A 22,102-nucleotide genomic window follows, 5' to 3' on the forward strand; every position below is an offset into this window, starting at 1 on the left:
AGGTGTTTGCAGAGAATGTCTATTTGAAGAGAATTGGCACTGGCTGGTTACTTCCGATGTCTGGACTGGCTGCAGTAACACGTCTCTGTCCATGCGGGGGCGCTCGCGGTCGAGTGCAGAATGAATGGGAGTCTATGGGGTTTCACCCCCTGAAATCCACTTTTCTCAGGATGTAATTTTTTGTCAAGTAATTTGAAAGTTGCATTCAAAAGGGAGGGCTAAGAAAATACACTCAGCTGAAAATTGCATTTTTAAGTTCACGTATCTGTTCTAAAAATCCGTTCAGAAATGTGATGACGTCACACATTAGCAGAATGCTAGCGTGTTCCGGCCAACAACAGCCTAACCTGTAAGAAATCAAAAGGACATAAGTACTCTTTCATTCGACTTTTGGCCTATAATCTATATTGAACTTGCGGAATCAACAATAAAATCTATTTTGATTTAACGACAAGCAGGAGAAAGAGATACATTTAGCCGTTTAGCTCCATAGACTCCCATTCATTCTGCTCTCGCCCGTGATCACCTCCAGTGGAATTCTAATGGAACTGCAACCAAGGTGATGCAAAACGGGGCTAATAGGAAGTGCCAAGGCTCTCCCTTAGACGGGCTCTGGTGTTTGCTGGAACATTGTGGGAGGTTGCTGGGAAGTTTTGGGTAGGTAGTTACTGGGGCGTTGTTAGGTATTTTTGTAAGAGTTCATACACACTTTAGCTGCAGTGTGTATGTGCCCCTTTTGATGCATGACTTGCTTTATGCCAATGCCTAATAAAGGATACACACACCAACATGTGTACAACTCACAGTCTCAGATGTTTCTTTGCCTTTTCTAAAGTGCTACTGTGAATGTTATTAAACTACCATTGAGATGAGAGATGAGATCACTACCCCCGTATCATTGAACAGCTGTTACCAGTGTGTGTGCTTCACATATTTATCTGACTTTTTAATTAATTTTTTTATTACAGAATCCATTGCGAAAGAATTAGACCTTCACGGAACATCAGCAACTCTCCATCCAGTGATCTATAAACAATTCCCCAGAGATCCACCCCGGCAGACGTATTTTACGGCACCTGCCAGTCAAAATGACAGGAAAATATGTGAAAAAATGAGAAAGGAAGGACGGACGGAGGGAAAAGGAGGACAGAGAGAAGGATGTGGAACAAATGGAACCCCATAAAAGGTACCAATAAGACTTCAGACGTGAGCCCGGCCCGCCAATTATACGACACCACTTGTTGCTCCGCCCACTCAGCATGGCGGCGTCTGTTAGACTCATGACTCCGCCCACCACAGCTGCTGCTGAGAGTTGATAGACAGCCTGTTTCAACACTCACACACACACACACATCATTAAAACCCGAATGCAGACAGACCTCGCTCTTTTCTTCGGTCCCTCACTCCTGTGTCCTACTCAATCACACACAGACTCTCTCTATAAAACTTACACTTGTAGCCAAAAGACACGAAGGAATCAAAAATCAGCACCCATAAGACTTCTCTCTCACACACACTCCTTCTGTGGGGTGGCAGAAGGTTGTGTTAAAGGATGGCCGGCACTATTCATCTCCTCACGGCTGTTTCTCTGATGCTGACTCTCAGCTCAGCAAGCGCAGAATCAACCGGTGAGTACACATTAAGTTTCCGTAAAAGGTTCAAATGTTTCTTTAATTCATCATTAGTTAAGTTGCCTGGTTTAACTAATAATATGACTATTTTAGAATACATTTTTGTGTAGTTTTATTTACACTCTTGCTCTTTTTCTCATGCTTCTTTTGACTATTTTTGTAAAATCTCACGCTGAGCCTCAAATCTCACTCTAAAAGGCTCTGATTTCTTCCGAAAAGTCTGGTTTCTTAATTTTCCTCACATTTGTAATTTTATTTTTCTATTTACTTTGATCCTCTTTCAATTTGGATGTGTTTATCACAAAGCATCAGGCTCCAATTAAGTTTTTTGGTCATCGCCTGTGTATGAGAGTTTGAGTGTGTGTGTGTGTGAGAGAGAGAGAAAGAGATCGAGAGAGGTAGTTCATTCTGGGCTATAGAAGTCATAATGTCTTTTGCAGCAAGGATGAGATTGCATTATTTTATTGAATCTGAAAGGCCGACACATAATACTTAAAGAAAACACACGCTCTGTGTACTTCCCCCTAATGAGGATATAAACATTACCCTTTTAAATGTCAATGTAATATTTACATCAAGGCGTACGACTTGGAGAATGTTTGAACATTAAAATGACAAATAATACATAAAGCCCAATCCCACATGTTGACAATCAGTCAGCATGCAAATATTTCAGCACACCATCTGTGAACAGAAATGATGCTTTCGGGCAACAAACAGCTCTTTGAAATCAGCAACTGTATTCTTCACAAGTACGTGAAGATAAACAAGAATTGCCTTGGTTTTTGTGGAAATATACTTAGTTGATGATTGGTGATGATTGCTAAAGCATGAAAATGAGAGTCAGACCATCTTTTTTGTTTAACATTTTGGAAAATACGTCATTCTTGGGTCATTAACATTTTTTCATACAACATTACATTTGCCTGTTTAACAAATGGCACGTTTCCATCGCCATAACAACCAACATCTGTATTTGACATCCGGCAGTGACACCACAACGGCTGTTCGTTCACCTGGTTTCCATGAAGTTTTCCACTAAAAATGTTCGATGGATAAGGTCCAGTTTGATCCCTGTCAATCTCAATTATACAAACTAAGGCCAGTTGCTTCAGTTACAGGACTTCCTGTTTAAAAACTCAACATCGTAATCTGAAATTCAAGCCTTTTCTGCTTATTCTGGAACACAATTCTATCAAGAGAAATTTCAATAGGTTCTCGCCAAATTGTGTCACTCAGTCAGCATGTTAGATAAAATCTGGGTTTCAGCATTTAGACACACACCATTTTCCCATTCACAATCCCAAAACATTCAAAATTTGAATGCATTTAAATGCCATTAGACTTGTTACAGTGGAGTTGTGTTATGTATTAAAAAAACGACTAATTCTTGCCATTTACAAACTCCAAAGAACTACAAATCCTTAAACATTTATTTAGCAACATGCAACCAACTAAATAAACAGCAACCGGATTTACCATCTAACAGAAAATGACATCAACCTAAAAAGGCCTGGGCATCACTCCCAACATAGCCTGAGGAACAACTACATGTTTGTGAGCTTTGTGTTTCAGTAACACTTATATAACATTTCAAAAACATTTTCCCCGCAGTGTACAACCTCTTAACGTCACCAGACTGTCTACCGGATCTACTGCACGGAGGTTTGGCAGAGCAGGGAGTAACAGAGCTCTTTATTCTCACAACGTTTCGTCTCCAGCCTAGAACCGGAAACAGCATATTCAGCCTGTACAATCCACGAGACAACAGCAAGTACTTTGAGTTCTCTGTGCTCGGAAAACTCAACAAAGGTACGTGAACTTTGGCAGTACCATACCTGTTCAAGCTTATGATTTCGGGGGGGGGGGGGGGGGGGGGGGGGCTTCATTTGCGTTCATTTACTATGAAAATTTACAACTGACTTTAAAGGTAGAGTGGGCATTTTCAAGAGAGACCAGCAATAGCAAGCTAGCTTTGAAAGCTAAAGATCCTATACCCTCCAGAGCGTATTTCCAAAGGGAGACAGAAGGGAACAAATCATGAGAGATGGCATTAAACTACCTCATATCTCAAAGCTCATAACAATACAATAATGATCAAAAAACAACTTAAATGAGTAAAAAAATTCTGCTGATAATTCACTCACCCCCATGTCATCTAAGATGTCCATGTCATTCTTTCTTTAGTCGAAAAGAAATTAAGGTTTTTGATGAAAACATTCCAGCATTTTTCTCCATATAACGCACTTCAGTGGGAACCAAACGGTTCAAGGTCCAAAAGACGCTTTCAGTGCAAACTACAAACTGTTCAAAGGGCTTTAAACGATTCCAAACGATGAATAAGGGTCTTATCGAGCGAAACGATCACTCAATTAATAAACAAATAACAAAGTTTAAGTTTTATAAGCTCAAATGCTCGACTTGCTCTGTTCTGTGACGCACGTTTGTGAATCTCCTGTTCGAACTCCTTCATCAAAATGAATGAATCTTTTTCCAAGTCATTTGGTTCATTCAACGAACGAATCGACTCAGAAAAAGATTTGTTCATTTTGATAGATTTGTTCATTTTGATGAAGGAGTTCGAACAGGAGAGTTACAAACGTGCGTCACAGAACAGAGCAAGTCGAGCATTTGAGCTTATAAAACTTAAACTTTTTTATTTGTTTATTAAATGAGTGATTGTTTCGCTTGATAAGACCCTTATTCATCGTCTGGAATCGTTTGAGCCCTTTGAACAGTTTGTAGTTTGCACTGAAAGCGTCTTTTGGACCTTGAACCGTTTGGTTCCCAGTAAAGTGCATTATATGGAGAAAAATGCTGGAATGTTTTCATCAAAAACTTAATTTCTTTTCGACTAAAGAAAGAATGACGTGGACATCTTGGATGACATGGGGGTGAGTGAATTATCAGCAAAAGTTTTTTCAAAAGTGAACTACTCCTTTAAAGAGCACCGTACCACCCAACTGCTGCATTCATTTCACTGTTGATAGTTTTGCCATTGAAACACATAAATTTGAGTCACGAACGTCACAGTTTTCCATCTTTTCCAAATTATAGGTATAATGCAGCATAAGCTTGTTGTTTTGGTTTATGAAGAACTGTAAGGCCGTGTTGTCCACCAAAGCGTTTTCAGCCATCTGAAAACGCTAGACGCTCTGCTAAAGACGCCGTGCTTTGGGCGCTTGAGAGCGTTTTGGCAGCGCAGCGTTTTTTCCGTTGAGACGTTTCGTTGCTATGATACAGAATATCCGCAGCAGTTGAATGTTGTGACAGTTGGTCGGTGTGGTATTAGTCCCGCCCCTCCTCCATTGTGATTGGACGGCTGGGTAAAAAGTGACAGTGATGAGCGCTGCGTTTTATCCAAAAAAGTTGAACATTTTTCAACTCCCAGCGACCAGTAAAAAACGCTGGGCGCTTGGTGCTTCAGCGTGAAAAAAACGCTCAGCGCCTCGGTACGCTCATGGCGTTTAAAAAACGCGGCGCTCCCATTGAAAACAATTGAGAAAACACACGCCAGGCGCGTGGAAAAACGCTTTGGTGGACACACGTCCTAAAAGGCGTCTGCTGTTTCGGTTGTGTTGCTCAGTGACTGATGTCTGTCTAACTCTGTATAGCATGAAACGCACTAATGACATGTAATGTCAGTGAAAGCAAAGCAGAGTGCATAGACAGGTAGGTAGGACATTGTATCATTGCATTCGGACCACATGCGGTGATCGGACAAACATTTTATGGTCCTATGCCTCCCACAGACTATATATACTGTATATATACACATATAAATACATTTAGACCACCTCATTTAGTGATTGCTATCAGAATATAAACAGCATAGCAAAATATGCTTCTGGAACACATCACCTACCCTGCCTTTAAACTGGAAACAAAAGTTGTTTTTGCACTAAAAACAAGCAGAAATTACAGAATTTTGCATATAAAACACTTTCTCCCTCTGTAGCTACTTTACGATACCTGCGCAGAGATGGTAGGATGAGTACTGTCACCTTTAACAACCTGAAACTGGCTGATGGTGAGAAGCATCGGCTGCTCTTCCATCTTAAGGGGCTGGAGGTGGGCCACCCAGGGGGCTTCCCGCAAGGCCAGGGGGTGTTACCAGTGCCTGGGGTGGAGCTACACCTGGACTGCAGGCTGGTGGAGACGCTGAGAGATTTACCAGCTGTGTTTAATGGCCTAAACAATCAACAAGGAGTGGAGTTAAAAACTATGCAGGGGAAAGCACAAGTATACAACAGTTACACACTCACATGCTGAGATATAATTGAAGGGTTTCGATGCATGCACTAGAACGGTAACATAAACTCCCCATTGTGCTCTCTCTGTTCTGATTGGCAGGAGCAGTTGGAGGAGCTCAAACTGGCATACGGTGATTCAATGGAAAATGTTGCATCGCTGCAGGACTGCCACACTCATCAGAGCGACTCCGTACAGACTTTAGGTAACAACTCGATTTTTACATGTCTGAAGAAAACACGAGTCATGCTTGCATGTGCAAAAATCTGCAACCGCAATTCTAGGGTGTTATTGGTGGTTGCCAGGGTGTTGCTAAACAATTGCTGGGGTGTTCTGGTTGGTTGCTACGGCTAGAAGTCTGTAACAAATAAAGCATTTTCCAATGGCATCAGCAAAATTTGATTACTAGTATAATTACTAAGTGCACCTTTGGGTAATAGATTCCAAAAGAAGACGTGACGAAATTGAGTGAGTGTATATGTCTGCTAAAATCGTAAACTCTTTTGTTGTTTATAAAGGGCTTAACACGAAACAGCTGACGACTCAGATGCTGGAGCTCACAAAGGTCATTAATGAGCTGAAAGATGTACTTATTCAACAGGTAAAACCTTTCTGTACCCATCCAACCTTTTGTACCCCTTTGTTTAATGTTCTTAATTTCCACCATCCCTTATTTTTGACCGAGATTTCACATGTTTACAGGTGAAGGAAACGTCTTTCCTCAGAAACACCATCTCTGAGTGCCAGGCCTGTGGTAGGACATTACATTAAGCACGAGCATGCTATGCATGAGTTTGTTGACGCAGATATTCAGATAAGAGACCCAAACCATATATATTTCAATCATGGGAGTGTTCTGTTACATGCCTATGAATTCTTCAGACCACACCATATTATGCTAAATATTATGGATTAATTTTAGGTCTTGGCGGAACAGAAGTGGTGAAACCAAAATGCACTCCTGGAGTGTGTTTCCGTGATGAAATGTGCATAGAAACAGACGACGGGGTGGAGTGCGGTCCATGCCCTGTTGGATACACTGGAGATGGATACAGCTGTGATGACGTTGATGAGGTATGCCTATTTATTTAAGGGGATATTATGACAAATTACATTTTTCGTGATCATCTGAAATAGCCTGAGGAAAGTCGATTGACCAAAATAAATACAATTTTGTAGCGATGCGAATCCCCATGAGTAGTGTGGGATTTATATGTTGATCTTCTGAAATAAAAAGTTTTTGATGTACTAAAGAAAATACTGCAACTTTCCGAACTAAAATGTTTGAATAAGAAAATTCAAACTAAAAAGTTTGAATTCTGTAACTAACAGAAATTAATGAATACATGGCCACTCACTTTTAGTTTAAAGTTACACCTTAGTTTAAGTTGACCTGTCTAGGCACAGTGAGGTAAGAAAAATAATTTCTTTAGACTTTCTTTAAAGTCTAAGTGCAGCAAAAGATGGTCTATTAACATTAATGATACTTAAAGGGTTAGTTAACCCAAAAATGAAAATTATGTCATTAATGACATACGTTCCAAGCCCGTAAGACCTCCGTTTATCTTCGGAACACAGTTTAAGATATTTTAGATTTAGTCCGAGAGATTTCTGTGTCCTCCATTGAAAATGTATGTACGGTATACTGTCCTTGTCCAGAAAGGAAATAAAGACATCATCAAAGTACTCCATGTGACATCGGTGGGTTAGTTACAATGTTTTAAAGCATCAAAAATACATTTTTGGTCCAAAAATAACAAAAACTATGACTTTATTCAGCATTGTATTCTCTTCCGGTTCTGTTGTCAATTTCCTTTCTGGACAAGGACAGTATACGTACATACATTTTCAATGGAGGAATCTAAAATATCTTAAACTGTGTTCCGAAGATGATGCAGGACATGAGGGTGAGTCATTAATGACATAATTTAGATTTTTGGGTGAACTAACCCGTTAAGACTGTTTTGTTAAAGTTACATTTATGGAATTTTTCACCTTCATTTTAATAGGACATTATAAAGTTAAACAGTTTAACAATGGGAGAGGAAAGGGCCATGAGCAAGAATTCAAACTCTAGGCGCAGCTGCCTCATATGTCGAAGCACTAATCTTGTTTGACTGCATGACATTGCCATGCATTTCTTTGTCTTTTGCAGTGCCAGTTCAACCCCTGCTTCCCTGGTGTGAGGTGTGTGAACATGGCTCCAGGGTTCCGCTGTGAGGCATGTCCTCTTGGATTCACTGGCAAACCATTGGAGGGTGTTGGTGTGACCTATGCACAAACGCACAAGCAGGTATATCACTGATGTATTGGAGCTAACGCAATGTTCCCCAATGGATTCAATTTCTATGTAAATTGAAGCGTAAAGATAAAGCAATCCCCCAACGCCACAGTGTGCATGTCCAGAGTGATCTCATGAAATGGCGTATGTATGACACGCCAATTCGTATTTCCATTTTTGGCATGCTATCAACACGCAAAATCACTTTTCAGCGTGTTTATGAATGCCGTTGACTTAACGTTACATTAATGTATATATAAATATATGACCTACTCCAACCTCGTCCCTAAACCTAACCGTCACTGGGGTTAATATCATTTATGAGTCTTCCCCTACCATCCTAGGAAAAAGAATATCACTCCCCAGATATAGATCTACATTTTGCTTCGTTTCACTCAGACATTTAACAGTGTGTACATACACGTGGAATCACTCGGACATTCAATGGCGTAGACATACACGCGGATAGCTCAAAATGCGTATAGATAACACGCCACTTGACTTGAAAGTGGTGTGTATGTTTACGCAAAAGTCATGATGCCATGTTGGCATGTCATATGTTGTAACGAAAAGTTCAGGCATTTAAAAAAAAAGGACCATTTGCCGTTGATATTTTGATGCACAGCCACAATAGAGTGACAAGCCATGTACGTTTCCTAATTTTCTTTAGGTGTGTGATGATATCGATGAGTGTAAAGGACCAGATAATGGAGGATGCACCGCCAACTCCATCTGTGTGAACTCTGTGGTGAGAACCGACATGTTCATAATGCATTTCTATGATGCAAAGTGCCATCATAAGTCGCAAAGCAAAAGAATATCACCTTAAAGTGTTATATATGTTATGATCTGTGTAGGGATCATATCAATGTGGCCGATGTAAGAACGGATTTACAGGTGACCAGATCAGAGGTTGCAAGCCAGAGAAAAGCTGTGCAAACCGTCTTCAGAACCCTTGCGACCCCAATGCACAGTGCATAGAGGAGAGAGATGGCACCATCACATGCCAGGTACTTTGAAACACACATTCACAAATATGAAAAAGCCATTATGCTCAAGGGCAAATGCTAAGAGTGTGTGTGTGTTTACTAAAGTGTGGCATTGGATGGGCTGGAAATGGTTATCTCTGCGGTAAAGACACTGACATCGACGGGTACCCTGATGAGAAACTGCGCTGCCGCGACCCAACCTGCAGAAAGGTAATTATGGCAACAATGCAATCGATATTGACTTGTTAAGGGCTCTGGTGACTTTACTTGCCTGTCTCTGGGAGAGATGATTCATATTTTGTCCTCAACACCAGGATAACTGTGTTACCGTTCCAAACTCGGGTCAAGAGGACGCAGATGGCGATGGGAAAGGCGATGCATGCGACCCAGATGCAGATGGAGATGGAATATTGAATGAGCAGGTAAACACACAAACATACACACACACACATTCATGCCGTGATTGTTTATGTTAATGCACTGCAGAATCTCACACTTATTATTCCTTTTAATTTCTCTTACCTTGCATTTCTATCTCTGGTTACTTATGCTTTGTTCCTATATGTATGGATTTTAGGATAACTGCTGGTTGACGCCAAATATAAATCAGCTGAACAGTGATAAGGACAGTCATGGTGACGCATGTGACAACTGTGTCCGAGTGGATAACCCAGACCAGAGAGACACCGATTCTGATGGCCTCGGAGATGCATGCGATGACGACATGGATGGAGATGGTAAGAGATACCCATACACATACACACACAGTGAAGTACATCTAAAAGTCTTGATGATTCAGTTCCAACAAAAGATTGGTCATTTCCATTTGTGGTGTCTGGATTTATTGATCGTCAGGGATCAAAAACTTCCTGGATAACTGCCAGCGAGTGAAAAATCGTGATCAGCTGGATCGTGACGGGGACGGTGTGGGAGATGCGTGCGATAGCTGTCCTGACACCCCAAATCCCAATCAGGTACATTATTCGCAGACAGCCAAATATTCCTCATATACTGTTCTGTTGTTTTAACTATAATAATTTAATACTAACATTCAATCGTCTTTTTCCCAGTCTGACATTGACAATGATCTTGTTGGAGACTCTTGCGACACAAACCAAGATAGGTATGAAAAAGTCCATCATTCATGCAACAGAGACGTGGTTTTCTTTGCATATCAGTTTCTTCATTGTTACACCAATAAGATGAATTATCATTTTTTGTATCTTCAGTGATGGTGATGGTCACCAAGATAGTAAGGACAACTGCCCACTGGTAATTAACAGCTCCCAACTAGACACGGATAAAGACGGACTTGGAGATGAATGTGATGATGATGATGATAATGATGGCATTCCTGACTTGCTGCCTCCTGGACCAGATAACTGTCGGTTAGTGCCCAACCCTGACCAGATAGATGACAACAGTGAGTACACCACTAATCATTACATAGACACAGCATGCACTGTACATTATTCTGTTATCACCGACCATATGATACCTATATGGACCATATGATAAAAATATCCCATTATTCACAGAAAGTTTTGTACTTAATGCAGTGAACATACAGAAATCGTATTACAATCATCCCTCACTCACCTGTTCATTTCTACACAGATGATGGAGTAGGCGACATATGCGAATCAGACTTTGACCAGGACAAGGTAATCGACAGGATCGATAACTGTCCAGAAAATGCAGAGATCACGCTGACAGACTTCAGAGCCTATCAGACAGTTGTACTGGACCCAGAGGGTGATGCTCAGATTGACCCCAACTGGGTGGTTCTTAACCAGGTACAGCAAAAGATACATATCATTTTTTATGTCTCTACAGAAAACTGTGTTTGAGACATACAATTCTGACAAATTCTTTGCCTTGTTGCAAAGGGAATGGAGATTGTCCAGACCATGAACAGTGATCCAGGCCTTGCTGTTGGTGAGTGGATGCATGTTTTTCCATCATGATTAATTATATGTTTGATTATTAACATGAATGACAACATTCCCCTCTCCGACGACCAGGTTACACTGCATTCAGTGGTGTTGACTTCGAGGGAACGTTCCACGTGAATACGGTGACTGATGACGACTATGCCGGCTTCATCTTTGGATACCAGGACTCTTCTAGTTTCTATGTGGTGATGTGGAAGCAAACGGAGCAGACGTACTGGCAGGCCACGCCGTTCAGAGCCGTAGCTGAACCTGGCATTCAATTGAAGGTCGATCAGCTCAACTTTATAATATCTGTTATTATATTTATAATTTATATCATAATATAATATATGATCTCTAAAATGTGTGAGATGGTCCTCAATGCAGAACACAAAATCCAGATCCAACTCCTCCCACCTTACATTTACCTAAACCTACTCATTTCAGCCCCCTTATCCCTAACCCCACCCCTAATCCTACCCATCTCCACCTCCTGATCCCTAACCCCACCCCAATCCTAACCATCTCCACCCACTGATCCCTAACCCCACCCCTAATCCTACCCATCTCCACCCCGATCCCTAACCCCACCCCCAATCCAACCCATCTCCACCCCCTGATCCCTAACCCCACCCCTAATCCTACCCATCTCCACCTCCTGATCCCTAACCTCACCCCAATCCTAACCATCTCCACCCACTGATCCATAACCCCACCCCTAATCCTACCCATCTCCACCCCCGATCCCTAACCCCACCCCCAATCCAACCCATCTCCACCCCCTGATCCCTAACCCCACCCCTAATCCTACCCATCTCCACCCCCTGATCCCTAACCCCACCCCTAATCCTACCCATCTCCACCTCCTGATCCCTAACCCCACCCCTAATCCTACCCATCTCCACCCCCTGATCCCTAACCTCACCCCCAATCCAACCCATCTCCACCCCCTGATCCCTAACCCCACCCCTAATCCTACCCATCTCCACCCCCTGATCCCTAACCCCACCCCTAATCCTACCCATCTCCACCTCCTGATCCCTAACCTCACCCCAATCCTAACCATCTCCACCCACTGATCCCTAACCCCACCCCTAATCCTACCCATCTCCACCCTCGATCCCTAACCCCACCCCCAATCCAACCCATCTCCACCCCCTGATCCCTAACCCCACCCCTAATCCTACCCATCTCTACCCCTGAGATCTGAATCCAACTCTGCCTCCTGGATCTCGTGTACTGCAATGAGGTGCTACTGAAATGTGTGAGAAAGTCTTTCAGAATTAAAAGAACTAATTTTTATCTCTCGTTCACAGGCAGTGAAGTCCAAGTCTGGTCCAGGTGAGCATTTGAGGAATTCACTCTGGCATACAGGTGACACTAATGATCAGGTGCGTCTCCTGTGGAAGGATCCAAGGAACGTTGGCTGGAAGGATAAGGTATCATACCGCTGGTACCTGCAACACCGCCCACAAGTCGGATACATCAGGTGAGCTAATCAAAATTCAGGTGACTCAAAATTGAAGCCTAGCAAATGAGAAAGAAAAGTGTTAAAAAAACAAGATGAGTCAGTACAGACTAGTATGTGTGTTTTTAGGGTTCGTTTCTATGAGGGTACAGAGCTGGTGGCAGATTCTGGGGTGACAATTGATACCACAATGAGAGGAGGAAGACTGGGAGTGTTCTGCTTCTCTCAGGAGAACATCATCTGGTCAAACTTGAAGTACCGCTGCAATGGTGAGAACACAAACATGTTATACACTGAAGTTGGAAGCATAAACGCATCCATAACTGTTCAAATAACGTAATTAAAACAAATAAATTAATACTTTAACTCAGCAAGCATGCATGAAACTCACTCAATTTGTTTATAAAATTTCAATTAATGTTACCTAAACTTTTGAATGGTAGTGTACACAAAAGCAAATATAAACTCACACCATATGCTTAAAACTTATTACAGAACCTATGCAATTATCATATAGTATTTTACCATCATCTCTTTTCCAGACACCATTCCAGAGGACTTCCAGGAGTTCAGTACACAACATGGCATGGACCCCCTGTAAATAATTCCCATAATGCTATGTTTATACTAACACACCATAACACACAGTCCTATGTGTGTCTCTGAAAGTGTGAAACACATTTGTACACAATGTGTGTGTGTAGAATTGGGATACGTGTATACACAATGTGTATGCCATTTTTTTTACTGTTTATTAGGTCAAAAAAACTTTAGCAAATTAGCTAGATCATATTACATTTAGATGAGATGGACATTATTTCCTGTTATCAGTCAGTTTCAAGTTATAATGGGCTCTATGCACGGCGTTATTTCCGGTGAAGGATTAAGGATGCTCGATAACTTCCGCCGATCATAGAGTCCAATGCAATACCGAGAATTTATATTGAATTTTATACTCCATGGTTATACTAATGAAACGTTAGTCACAAAAACAGATAAAACAGACACCCCTCGTTGTGTTTATGCTTCTTTTTAAAATTATATTAAATAAACATAACTATATATAAAATTACATCTAAACGTATGTACGTTTCGTTTCAAAGACGGGAGGACAGTAAATATTGAAGACTCTGCCATAATCCTGTTTTCTCCGGTTTTCCTCCGCTTTAATCTACACAACCGGAAATGGACGAGCATCCTTACGTCAAATGCGGAACTTATGCGTGCATACAGCCCATTCTCAGCTACCTGCCTAGAATGCAAGTAGATTAGCATCACATTCATTGAACATTTACAAGAAAGGATGACACATTATGATAAAAGATAAGTAAACCTAAACATGGAGTCTCATATTCATGTCTGGCACCAATAAAAGAATCTATTCAAAAGATGCTACAATATTTGATGTCAATCTGTCCTATGTATGACTTCTGTACATCCATCTGACTAAGTTTTGTGTGTACTTCACTGTAGCTAAAAGGTATCTTAATTGTGTTTCCTACGTTTTGGAACATCACAACATGCCTATGATGCTTTAAAATGCTGTTTTGGCCGGCAGCCCTCTAGGGTTTGGACCACAAGCTTATGTTTGATGAGAATTTAAGTTGGTTTTTAGGCTCTTTAGAGGCGGTTTGCTCTGCAGCATTAGTGCCAGAGTAAGTTAACTGCGAGAGTCAAGAGTCTCTCCTGCTGTTTTTGCTCTTAGCTCATGCTAACCTCAGCAGTTCGTGCCTCCGTTCACATTCCTCCTTATGTGGAAGCTGTTTTATTAGAGAGTTTGAAGGAGGAAAAAAAGCTTAGACTGTTCAGAACATATAAACAACATGGTCAGCAGATGGCAGTACGGCCTTTACATTCACTGATTATTGCTGCTAGCTATTAGAACAGTCAGTTCTCATTACTGTGTTCCCTCTTCTAGTTCTCTGCCTTGTCTCATGTCTGTTACGCATTTGAATATTAATAAATATCACTCAGTCTGTCAACCAATCTTGGCTGAATTCATTAACAAAGCAGTTGATTATGAAAATAATTACACAACCAAATTAATCTGACTTGAAATGGATCTGAAGTGAGAGCTGCTGTCAAATGCCACTTTACTCATTATGAATCACCCCCGTAACCTTTACTGAGAGAGACTGAGAGAGAAAAAGTGAGCACAGAAGGAGAAGATGGTGTAGGAAGAACTGAACCTGTGAATATCACTCCCCTGCAACACATAGCTTCTCCTACAATATGGAAAAAGAGGAAAAGGTTAGACAGAAAGAGTATTTTCTAAAAATCATATAGGCCTATGTGGTTCTTTTACTATTCCACTAGTAAAAAGGTACTGTGGTATTATTGTGGTATGGTGATGGTGTCATTATATAGCCTACCATTGTATTTTCCTGTCACTCTGGTACTTTGGCATTTCCATGGTGTCCAAAAAGCACGGTACATTGGATTTTCTATTTTTAATTAATACGCTAATAGTTTTACAAGTATTCATGCTCAGGGTTAGTGTTTTTTTTCTAAATGTAACTTAACTCATTAACAAAAAATGAATACCTTGATTTTGGTATCTTATTGAGGAGAGGTGCTATTACTATTCCAAGTGATGAGATGTATTATTTTCACCTAAAGGACAATAAAATTGGTAAAATCCCAGCTAGACAAAACCTTAATGGATAATTTTGGGATAGGTTCTTTTGATTTGTGACGGAAACCACTTAGCAATAGGCTAAAAAAAGCACATTTTCTTCAGAAAATTACCAAATCTAGTATTTGTTAGGTGTTACAGTCAAGTACAGTGAATGAATGTAGGCCTACGTCTTAAATGTAAAAAGCTAATCTTTTTTTTTTTAAAGACGAACAACAATTAACTAAGTGTACATCCCTCAATCGCTCAGATCTTGTTAGATAGGTTCTAATTTAGCCGAGAAATAATATAGGAGTCATTAAGTCGACGTTAATAAATAAGGTCCATAATGTCCAAAGCGCGCGACAAAACAGACGTCGCCACCACTGAAAGGAGGGCGCGAAAATTACACAGCACGTTGGGCTTCCGCTGGTCACGAGCGAGTTATTATTAAAAGCACGAGATCACGACTTCTTACGATCCCCTGCAGAGCTCTACATAGCACAAGTGCAATGTTCCCTGGTCGTCCTCGACACCGCACTAGCACAATGTTCCCAGTTTCCTCAGAAACATTTTCTCGGCGATCTCACACGCCTTTACTCACATTCATCTGTCGAGAGTCGAGACACAACGGAAATGCCCGGTCGGTCTATTATGACAGATTTCGAGGTGTCATTCAAACCACTCAGCTCGGTTTTCCTGTGCAACCTCTCTCTATTTGTCCAAAATGGACGAAATTTGGCTAAGAGGTTCTCTGACGTTTCTGACAGGGACATCTACACCAAATTTGTCCAATTTTCCGGTACCAGCGGGAATCCTAAAGCATCTTTCGTCTGTGATTGGCTGAACGCGTAACGTCTGAGGAAATATGACCATTTATGTACCGAGGAATGCGAGCCAATTCACCTGCACGTACGTTGCGTAATGCGACATCCCCAAAGGCTCCGCTTTAATTCATGAACGCCGAATACAGTTTGTGAACGTGCTCTCGATCGTGAATGCGCAGTTTTATTCCTGCGCAGTGATGGGAACATTGAGCTGTCACCGTGACGAGCACAAAAGAACTATTGGTACACAAGCCATGCACCAGCCTATCACACGTTAATTGCCTGTAATTGCATGTGTGGGTGAAGCGGTTCTGGCTGTATTTTATCATCTGTTTTAATTGCACTTTGACACGAGGGACACAGAAGTGTGTGTGTGTGTGTGTGTGTGTGAGAGAGAGAAATAGAGTGCATGCAAATGATAGCTAATAAGACTTTATTGCTTGCTCAAAGCATCAAACATGATTTGACATTTATAATAAAACTGACATTCAAGCGCCTCAGAGGACAATATATACAACACAGGGCAGTAGCATATCGACACTTTCTAACTTTCTTAGTATGAAATATCCTATATAGCCTAATTTCTAAAATGCTAATTAACACTAAACGGAACAATGTCAGACAGTGACATTTTCTGTTGAACGCTCTCACATAATGGCAATTATAAAAACGTGAGGTGAGCAAGTTAAATAAAGGGTTAAGGTAAAACTAAAATACACAATTTATTAAAAAGTTGCTTACAAACTCGCCTTGTACTTTATTTATTTAAACATATTAAATATTCATATTTTTTCGTGTTCATTTGCTATCATTCCCACATTTCATATGAATACTTGTCACTCCCATTCTATCAAAAATAAATAAATAAATAAAATTCATTATCATCCACTACTTTCCAGTGGCGTAGGTTTGATTTTGAAATTGGTGGAGACGGGCACATCAATAACCCAAAATGCTGGTCGTCAATTTAAAAGAACAGTTTGTAACAGGGGACCAATTTAGGATGGAAGGATGGAAGGATGGAGGGAGGGAGGGAGAAATGAGACTCATTGTGAATTCCGGAAACGATCCTCCACATGGAGAGGTGGGCTGCCACATCCGCGTGATGCTCATCTTATTCCGCAGCAGAGGCGAGCGTGGATTGGTGGGCACGCGGTATTCCCTCTCGTGTACACTGAGAATGGGCGTGTTCGGGGAAGCTCGGTCACGAAGCGTGGGCGCCGTGAGTAGAGCTCGGGTATAAAAGCTCGAGGAGACCGGCGGGAGATGCAGCAGACACAGCTCAAGCAGTCACAGCTCGGCTCACACTCACCGGCAGCAACAGCATCAGCATCAGCATCATGGTTCTCATCTGGACTCAGTTCGGCGTCAAACACAAGAATGTCAAGTGCAAAGTAAAAGTCATCCACGGAGAGGAGGGATGGACCCCGGAGGTGAGATCCTGCACATTTATATTCAATCAAATATGCATGTATCTATATTATCCACTATATAATATAAAGACTTTGGTGTTTATTATATAGTGGGGAATATAGAAGTAATCTATTTACCTATGGATGTCCATACCTCTATATTATCCACTATTACATAATGGAGAATACAGAGGCATTTCTATATTACCTACAATATAATGTGAATGTATAGATTTATATATTGGAGAATATAGAGGATGTTTTTATATATATACACCTCTGTTTTCTCTACTATATAATAAACACTCTGTGTTACATAGTGAGGAATATACTGTAGACATGTATAGATTTATAATTTGTTATATATAACTATATAATATACACCCCAAAACATTGAGTGTACATTAAATAATAGAGAACTGAGACATTTAAAAAATATGTGCATTTGTGCACAACTTTATAGTGGATAATATAGAACTATTATTTTATAAGTCGAAATTCAATGCTTTTGTTACATGAAATATTGTATGATTATACTTTAATATATTGATTAATATTACTAATAATTTATAAGTTGTTTTAAACCACAAAAAAAGTATTATTTTTGAATTTTCTTTTAAGTTTATTTTCTGCCTATTTGTGCAATATTCACAAAAAGAACTGAATTGGTCATTAAAAAAAAAATCATTGTCACTGAGTATTAGGGAGACACCCTTCATTGTCTATGGTGCTTGTATCCCTGCTAAACCAATGAACTTCGTCTTTTTATTTGGAATCACCTTGTGCATATTAACAAAGGAGAACTAGAAATGAGCGTAGTCTAAACTCCTGCCATCTATCTGTGTGCCTGTAGGAGCCGCGTGAAGAACCCGAGGTGTCTAGCCCCCCATCCTCACCACAGTGTGTGGATTACTACTCTGTGCTCGGTGTGTCAAGTGACTCTAATGAGGAGGAGATCAGACGGGCGTACAAGCGTCTGGCGCTGCGTTACCACCCAGACAAGAACTCAGAAGCAGACGCAGAGGACAAATTCAAACAGATCGCACAAGCCCACGATGTTCTGACCGACCCAGAGAAACGCAGCATCTATGATCAACAAGGTGAGAATGTATGCACTTGCATGTCAAAATGCAATTACTGCACAATGCAAGAGTTCAGCGGGTTCCAACAACCTCAGCTAATCCGATTCACACGCTCATCACACTGACTGATCAATTATTTATCCATACTTTATTAACCGGAGAATGAACCCCTTCCAAAAACAGGCGGGATTTCATGACATGCACACTAATATGAGCTTTTCATCTTCCTCCAGGTTTGACCAAAGGGGGTGTGGCTCCAGCTGGGAACAAAAGTGACTCCTCCCACAGCACCTCAAAAGCCGACGCCCACTCCTGGCACATGTTCTTCAACTTTGAAGTCGACTCGGACGAAGACCTGTTCAACCCGTTCATGAGGAACCCCCTTCCCCACCTCAGCCGTAACAAGAGCGGGCTAAAGCCGGCGGGCGTGGCCGAGGTTCACGAGATCCTCGTGTCATTGGAGGACATTTTGTTGGGCGTGACGAAGCGCGTGAAGGTGACCCGCCTCCGGCAGACGGACAAACACACGTTGAGACCGGAGGAGCGCGTGTTCGACGTGGAGGTCAAGAAGGGGTGGAAGGAGGGCACCAGGATCACCTTCCCCAAGGAGGGCCATCAGATGCTCGGCCACGCCCCTAACGACCTGGCCTTCGTCGTTAAGGAGAAGAAGCACGCCCATTTCAGACGAGACGGCTCGCATGTTGTGTACACCACCACCATCACGCTTCGAGAGGTGAGATGTGTATGTGTGTGTACGTGTGCGCCGCAGTACGAAATGTTCCCTCGCAGTCGCTGGTACTCAATAAGCCTCTGCAGAGAGCCGAGTCTAAATTTAGCATCACTCCCCCGCAGCCTCAGTGCACACACTCTCACACACTCCCCCTCCCATCTCGCACACCTCCTCCTCGCCTCTCAGCATCGTCTCACACACACTCTGTCATTCGCTCCTCTCTAGCAGTGGATTGGATTTTGCCTTTATGCCCTCATGCATCTATTTTCTTAGACTTCACTATGAATAGACCCATATCTAGAGAGCAGGGTGGCGGATATAATGAGAATATATAAACACAACGAAAAATGTGAGTGAAATTTGCACTAATTGTACTTAAACAGTAGAAATGGTTAGTTATCCCTTGGAACTGACATTTTTAGACACTTCTGTTAAGTAGATTATCATCATTGATGACTGTGCCAGATTGGCTGATTTAATGGTGATACGTACAAAAAAAAAAGCAAATCATAATACATTATCCCTTGAAAAGTCCATTGACTTTTAGAGAAGACATTTTACGCTAACAACCAAGCGCACATTGATGGCGATAATCTTAAAATGGCCTAATATTAGCCAATTAATTAGCATATTTTGCCATTTTAAAATGATTGGCCTTGTGATCAACATAAGTGGTCATTAAATCGGTCATCCTGCTCTCTACATGTCAGATTTGTCACCGGATGTTTAAAACAACCGTTTCATTCTTTCCACACAGAACCTCTCGCCCTCATTCGCTCTCTCATTTCCAACATCCACTTCATGTTTCTCTTCCCACGCACACCTCTCGTCCCCCGCAGACTGGAGCATCATTGAGAAATGAAAGCGATTAGCGGCTCGTTTCTGCCGTTGCATAACAGTAATGTTCAATCCGTCTGGCCTATATTCCGCCCGCGTTCATACTCGTGTTATGTAAAAGCATCATATATAGACAAGTGGATTAGACCTCAGTCTCCACAATATGCCGGAGGGGCATTATAGCTCTTCTGCAGTGTGTGATATAACAGATCCTACCTCAAGACAAAGAGAGATGCTGGAGGATCGATATAGACCAAAGAAGGTCCAGTGACACAATGCTTAACGTTTTTCTTTCTTTGTTTTCCTCCAGGCTCTATGTGGGTGCACGGTTAACGTTCCTACGCTGGACGGACAGATGAAGCCCCTGCCATGCAGTGATGTAATCAAGCCAGGCTCGTTGAGGAGGCTCATTGGGGAGGGTCTTCCCAGAGCCAAAAACCCAGCCCAGCGCGGCGACCTACTGGTTGAATTCCAAGTGGTTTTCCCAGATCGCATTCCTCCAAGCAGCAAGGAGATCATCAAGCACAGCTTGGGACAGTGTTAACTAACACACTAATTTCAGTGATGGACTTAACGTCAGCTGTTTGTCTCTGTGAGGCACACACATACACACACTTAAGTGCGAGATGGGTTGCTCGCACAAACATATTACACATAGGTATGTCATACCTGCGTAAGTGTGATCGGTACAAAGATGAGGTGTTTGAGGAAAACACACTGAACACACACCTATCGCTCTGACTGAAGAGCATAGGTGCTACTCTGAAGTGTTAGCATACTTCTTTAACCATGACGACCTTGTACTCATGTACAGAACTGTCAGTGATTTAGTCTCTATGAGAGATCCCTGTGTCATGTTCCAATGAATTATTTGTAAAAATTATACAGAGAAAATGTTTCAAATGACTTTAGGATATTGCCTGGCATGTAAGATGAACGCATGTTTTGTAAGCAGAAATAAAGTTTTATTATTGATATGACTGGCATTTGGTGTTGTGGTCTTTAATGGGTTAAGTCCTCAAAGTAGAAGAATGCATGCACGCAATAAATTGGGACAAATATGTTTAAGTGTTTAGGAAAAACCAGTGTTTTTTCATGCACGGGTCGATTTTGGGCAAGTGGGAAGAAAACATCAAGTTTACACATTATTTATTTGGGTCTGTAGATTTTAATTGCTTGCAATACATACTCAAAACATACTTTTTGTTCATGCACTGAGCCAGAAATGTACACTTCAGTAGCACTTGCACCAGACTGTGCAGTTTTATTATATTCTAGCTTTATTATCTATATTCTGAAGGTTTTTTTATATTCTGAAGGTTTTTTTATTCCTAAAATATTTAAAAAAAAAAATGTTGTTCAGGTGGTTTGAAGTATTTTATGATTTATGGAATGAAACGAAACGATTATATATTCAGAATATTTCAGTTCTGGAAATGCATGCAAATCAGTACATATTTAATTTGGCAATGACTCATTTGAATATTTAAACAACATTTCAGAAAGCTAGTGTACAGAAATCAACATGGTGATATCTATTAGCTAGTTTTTACCCTATTCACCTGTGCCATATAAATAACGTTCAAAAAGATAAAAGATGATTAAAGAAGATCTTTCTGTATTAATCATTTGCAATGTTAATAATTCACACCAGAAAGGGTTTCTGCTCTGTGGATTTGAATGCTAATAAACAAAAGCTATACGAGGCCATGTTGTGGTTGATTAAAAGCCAGTAGCTGCCTCAAAGTTTTAGCTTTTACATTTTTAATCAGCATGATTTAAATAGTTTCAAAGCCTTCTGTATATTCCAGATTCCTTTCTGAAGATGAAAACAGTAACTTTACCAGTATAGCACAAAGTGCACCACAGGAAAAACTAATCAAGAGCACATCCAAGAGTAATTCATATACAGAACATTTATTATCAGATCTGTTGGACATGCCCCTGAGCATAGTGTGGTTATGAAGAACTGTAATGCAGTCGGGACAAAATAAGATAAAAATGAGCATCAAACATGATATACCTGCATACATGGGGTGTCCGCAT

The 22,102-nt window shown here is 41.1% G+C and overlaps 3 protein-coding genes and 1 long non-coding RNA gene across 4 annotated transcripts in view; 2 read left to right on the plus strand and 2 right to left on the minus strand.

Moving 5' to 3' along the window:
• Positions 1-8,925, minus strand: part of haus1 (HAUS augmin-like complex, subunit 1) — a 38,579-nt gene extending 29,654 nt beyond the window's left edge. The window contains exons 1-3 of the mRNA XM_089123998.1: positions 8,884-8,925; positions 8,041-8,153; positions 5,636-5,822 (exon numbers count right to left, since the gene is read on the minus strand). Of these exons, the coding sequence (XP_088980124.1) occupies positions 5,636-5,822; positions 8,041-8,153; positions 8,884-8,925 (342 nt within the window). The remainder of the gene's footprint in view (positions 1-5,635; positions 5,823-8,040; positions 8,154-8,883) is intronic.
• On the plus strand, positions 532-13,942 carry thbs4b (thrombospondin 4b). Its single transcript, XM_039679229.2, has 23 exons — positions 532-657; positions 969-1,628; positions 3,246-3,443; positions 5,590-5,873; positions 5,985-6,087; positions 6,401-6,483; positions 6,585-6,636; positions 6,805-6,956; positions 8,038-8,175; positions 8,834-8,911; positions 9,021-9,173; positions 9,258-9,362; positions 9,467-9,574; positions 9,730-9,889; positions 10,008-10,126; positions 10,223-10,275; positions 10,382-10,575; positions 10,770-10,948; positions 11,042-11,090; positions 11,177-11,373; positions 12,403-12,575; positions 12,684-12,823; positions 13,097-13,942. The coding sequence occupies exons 2-23, from the start codon at positions 1,553-1,555 to the stop codon at positions 13,153-13,155; spliced, it is 2,853 nt and encodes a 950-aa protein (XP_039535163.2). The 5' UTR covers positions 532-657; positions 969-1,552; the 3' UTR covers positions 13,156-13,942.
• On the minus strand, positions 9,357-16,057 carry LOC148970770 (uncharacterized). The gene is made up of 4 exons (XR_016147899.1): positions 14,744-16,057; positions 12,449-13,149; positions 9,675-11,356; positions 9,357-9,489 (listed from the first exon to the last, which is right to left on the minus strand). It is a non-coding gene; the product is annotated as an uncharacterized LOC148970770 (long non-coding RNA).
• A 1,198-nt stretch (positions 16,058-17,255) lies between these two features.
• LOC120484178 (dnaJ homolog subfamily B member 5) lies at positions 17,256-21,036 on the plus strand. Its single transcript, XM_039679204.2, has 4 exons — positions 17,256-17,428; positions 18,261-18,507; positions 18,723-19,222; positions 20,367-21,036. Exons 1-4 carry the CDS (start codon positions 17,336-17,338, stop codon positions 20,598-20,600), a joined length of 1,074 nt encoding a protein of 357 aa, XP_039535138.2. The 5' UTR covers positions 17,256-17,335; the 3' UTR covers positions 20,601-21,036.
• Positions 21,037-22,102: the final 1,066 nt, after the last annotated feature.

This window comes from Pimephales promelas, chromosome 19 (genome assembly GCF_988280905.1).
Source record: "Pimephales promelas chromosome 19, fPimPro1.hap1.1, whole genome shotgun sequence".
Taxonomy (NCBI): domain Eukaryota; kingdom Metazoa; phylum Chordata; class Actinopteri; order Cypriniformes; family Leuciscidae; genus Pimephales; species Pimephales promelas.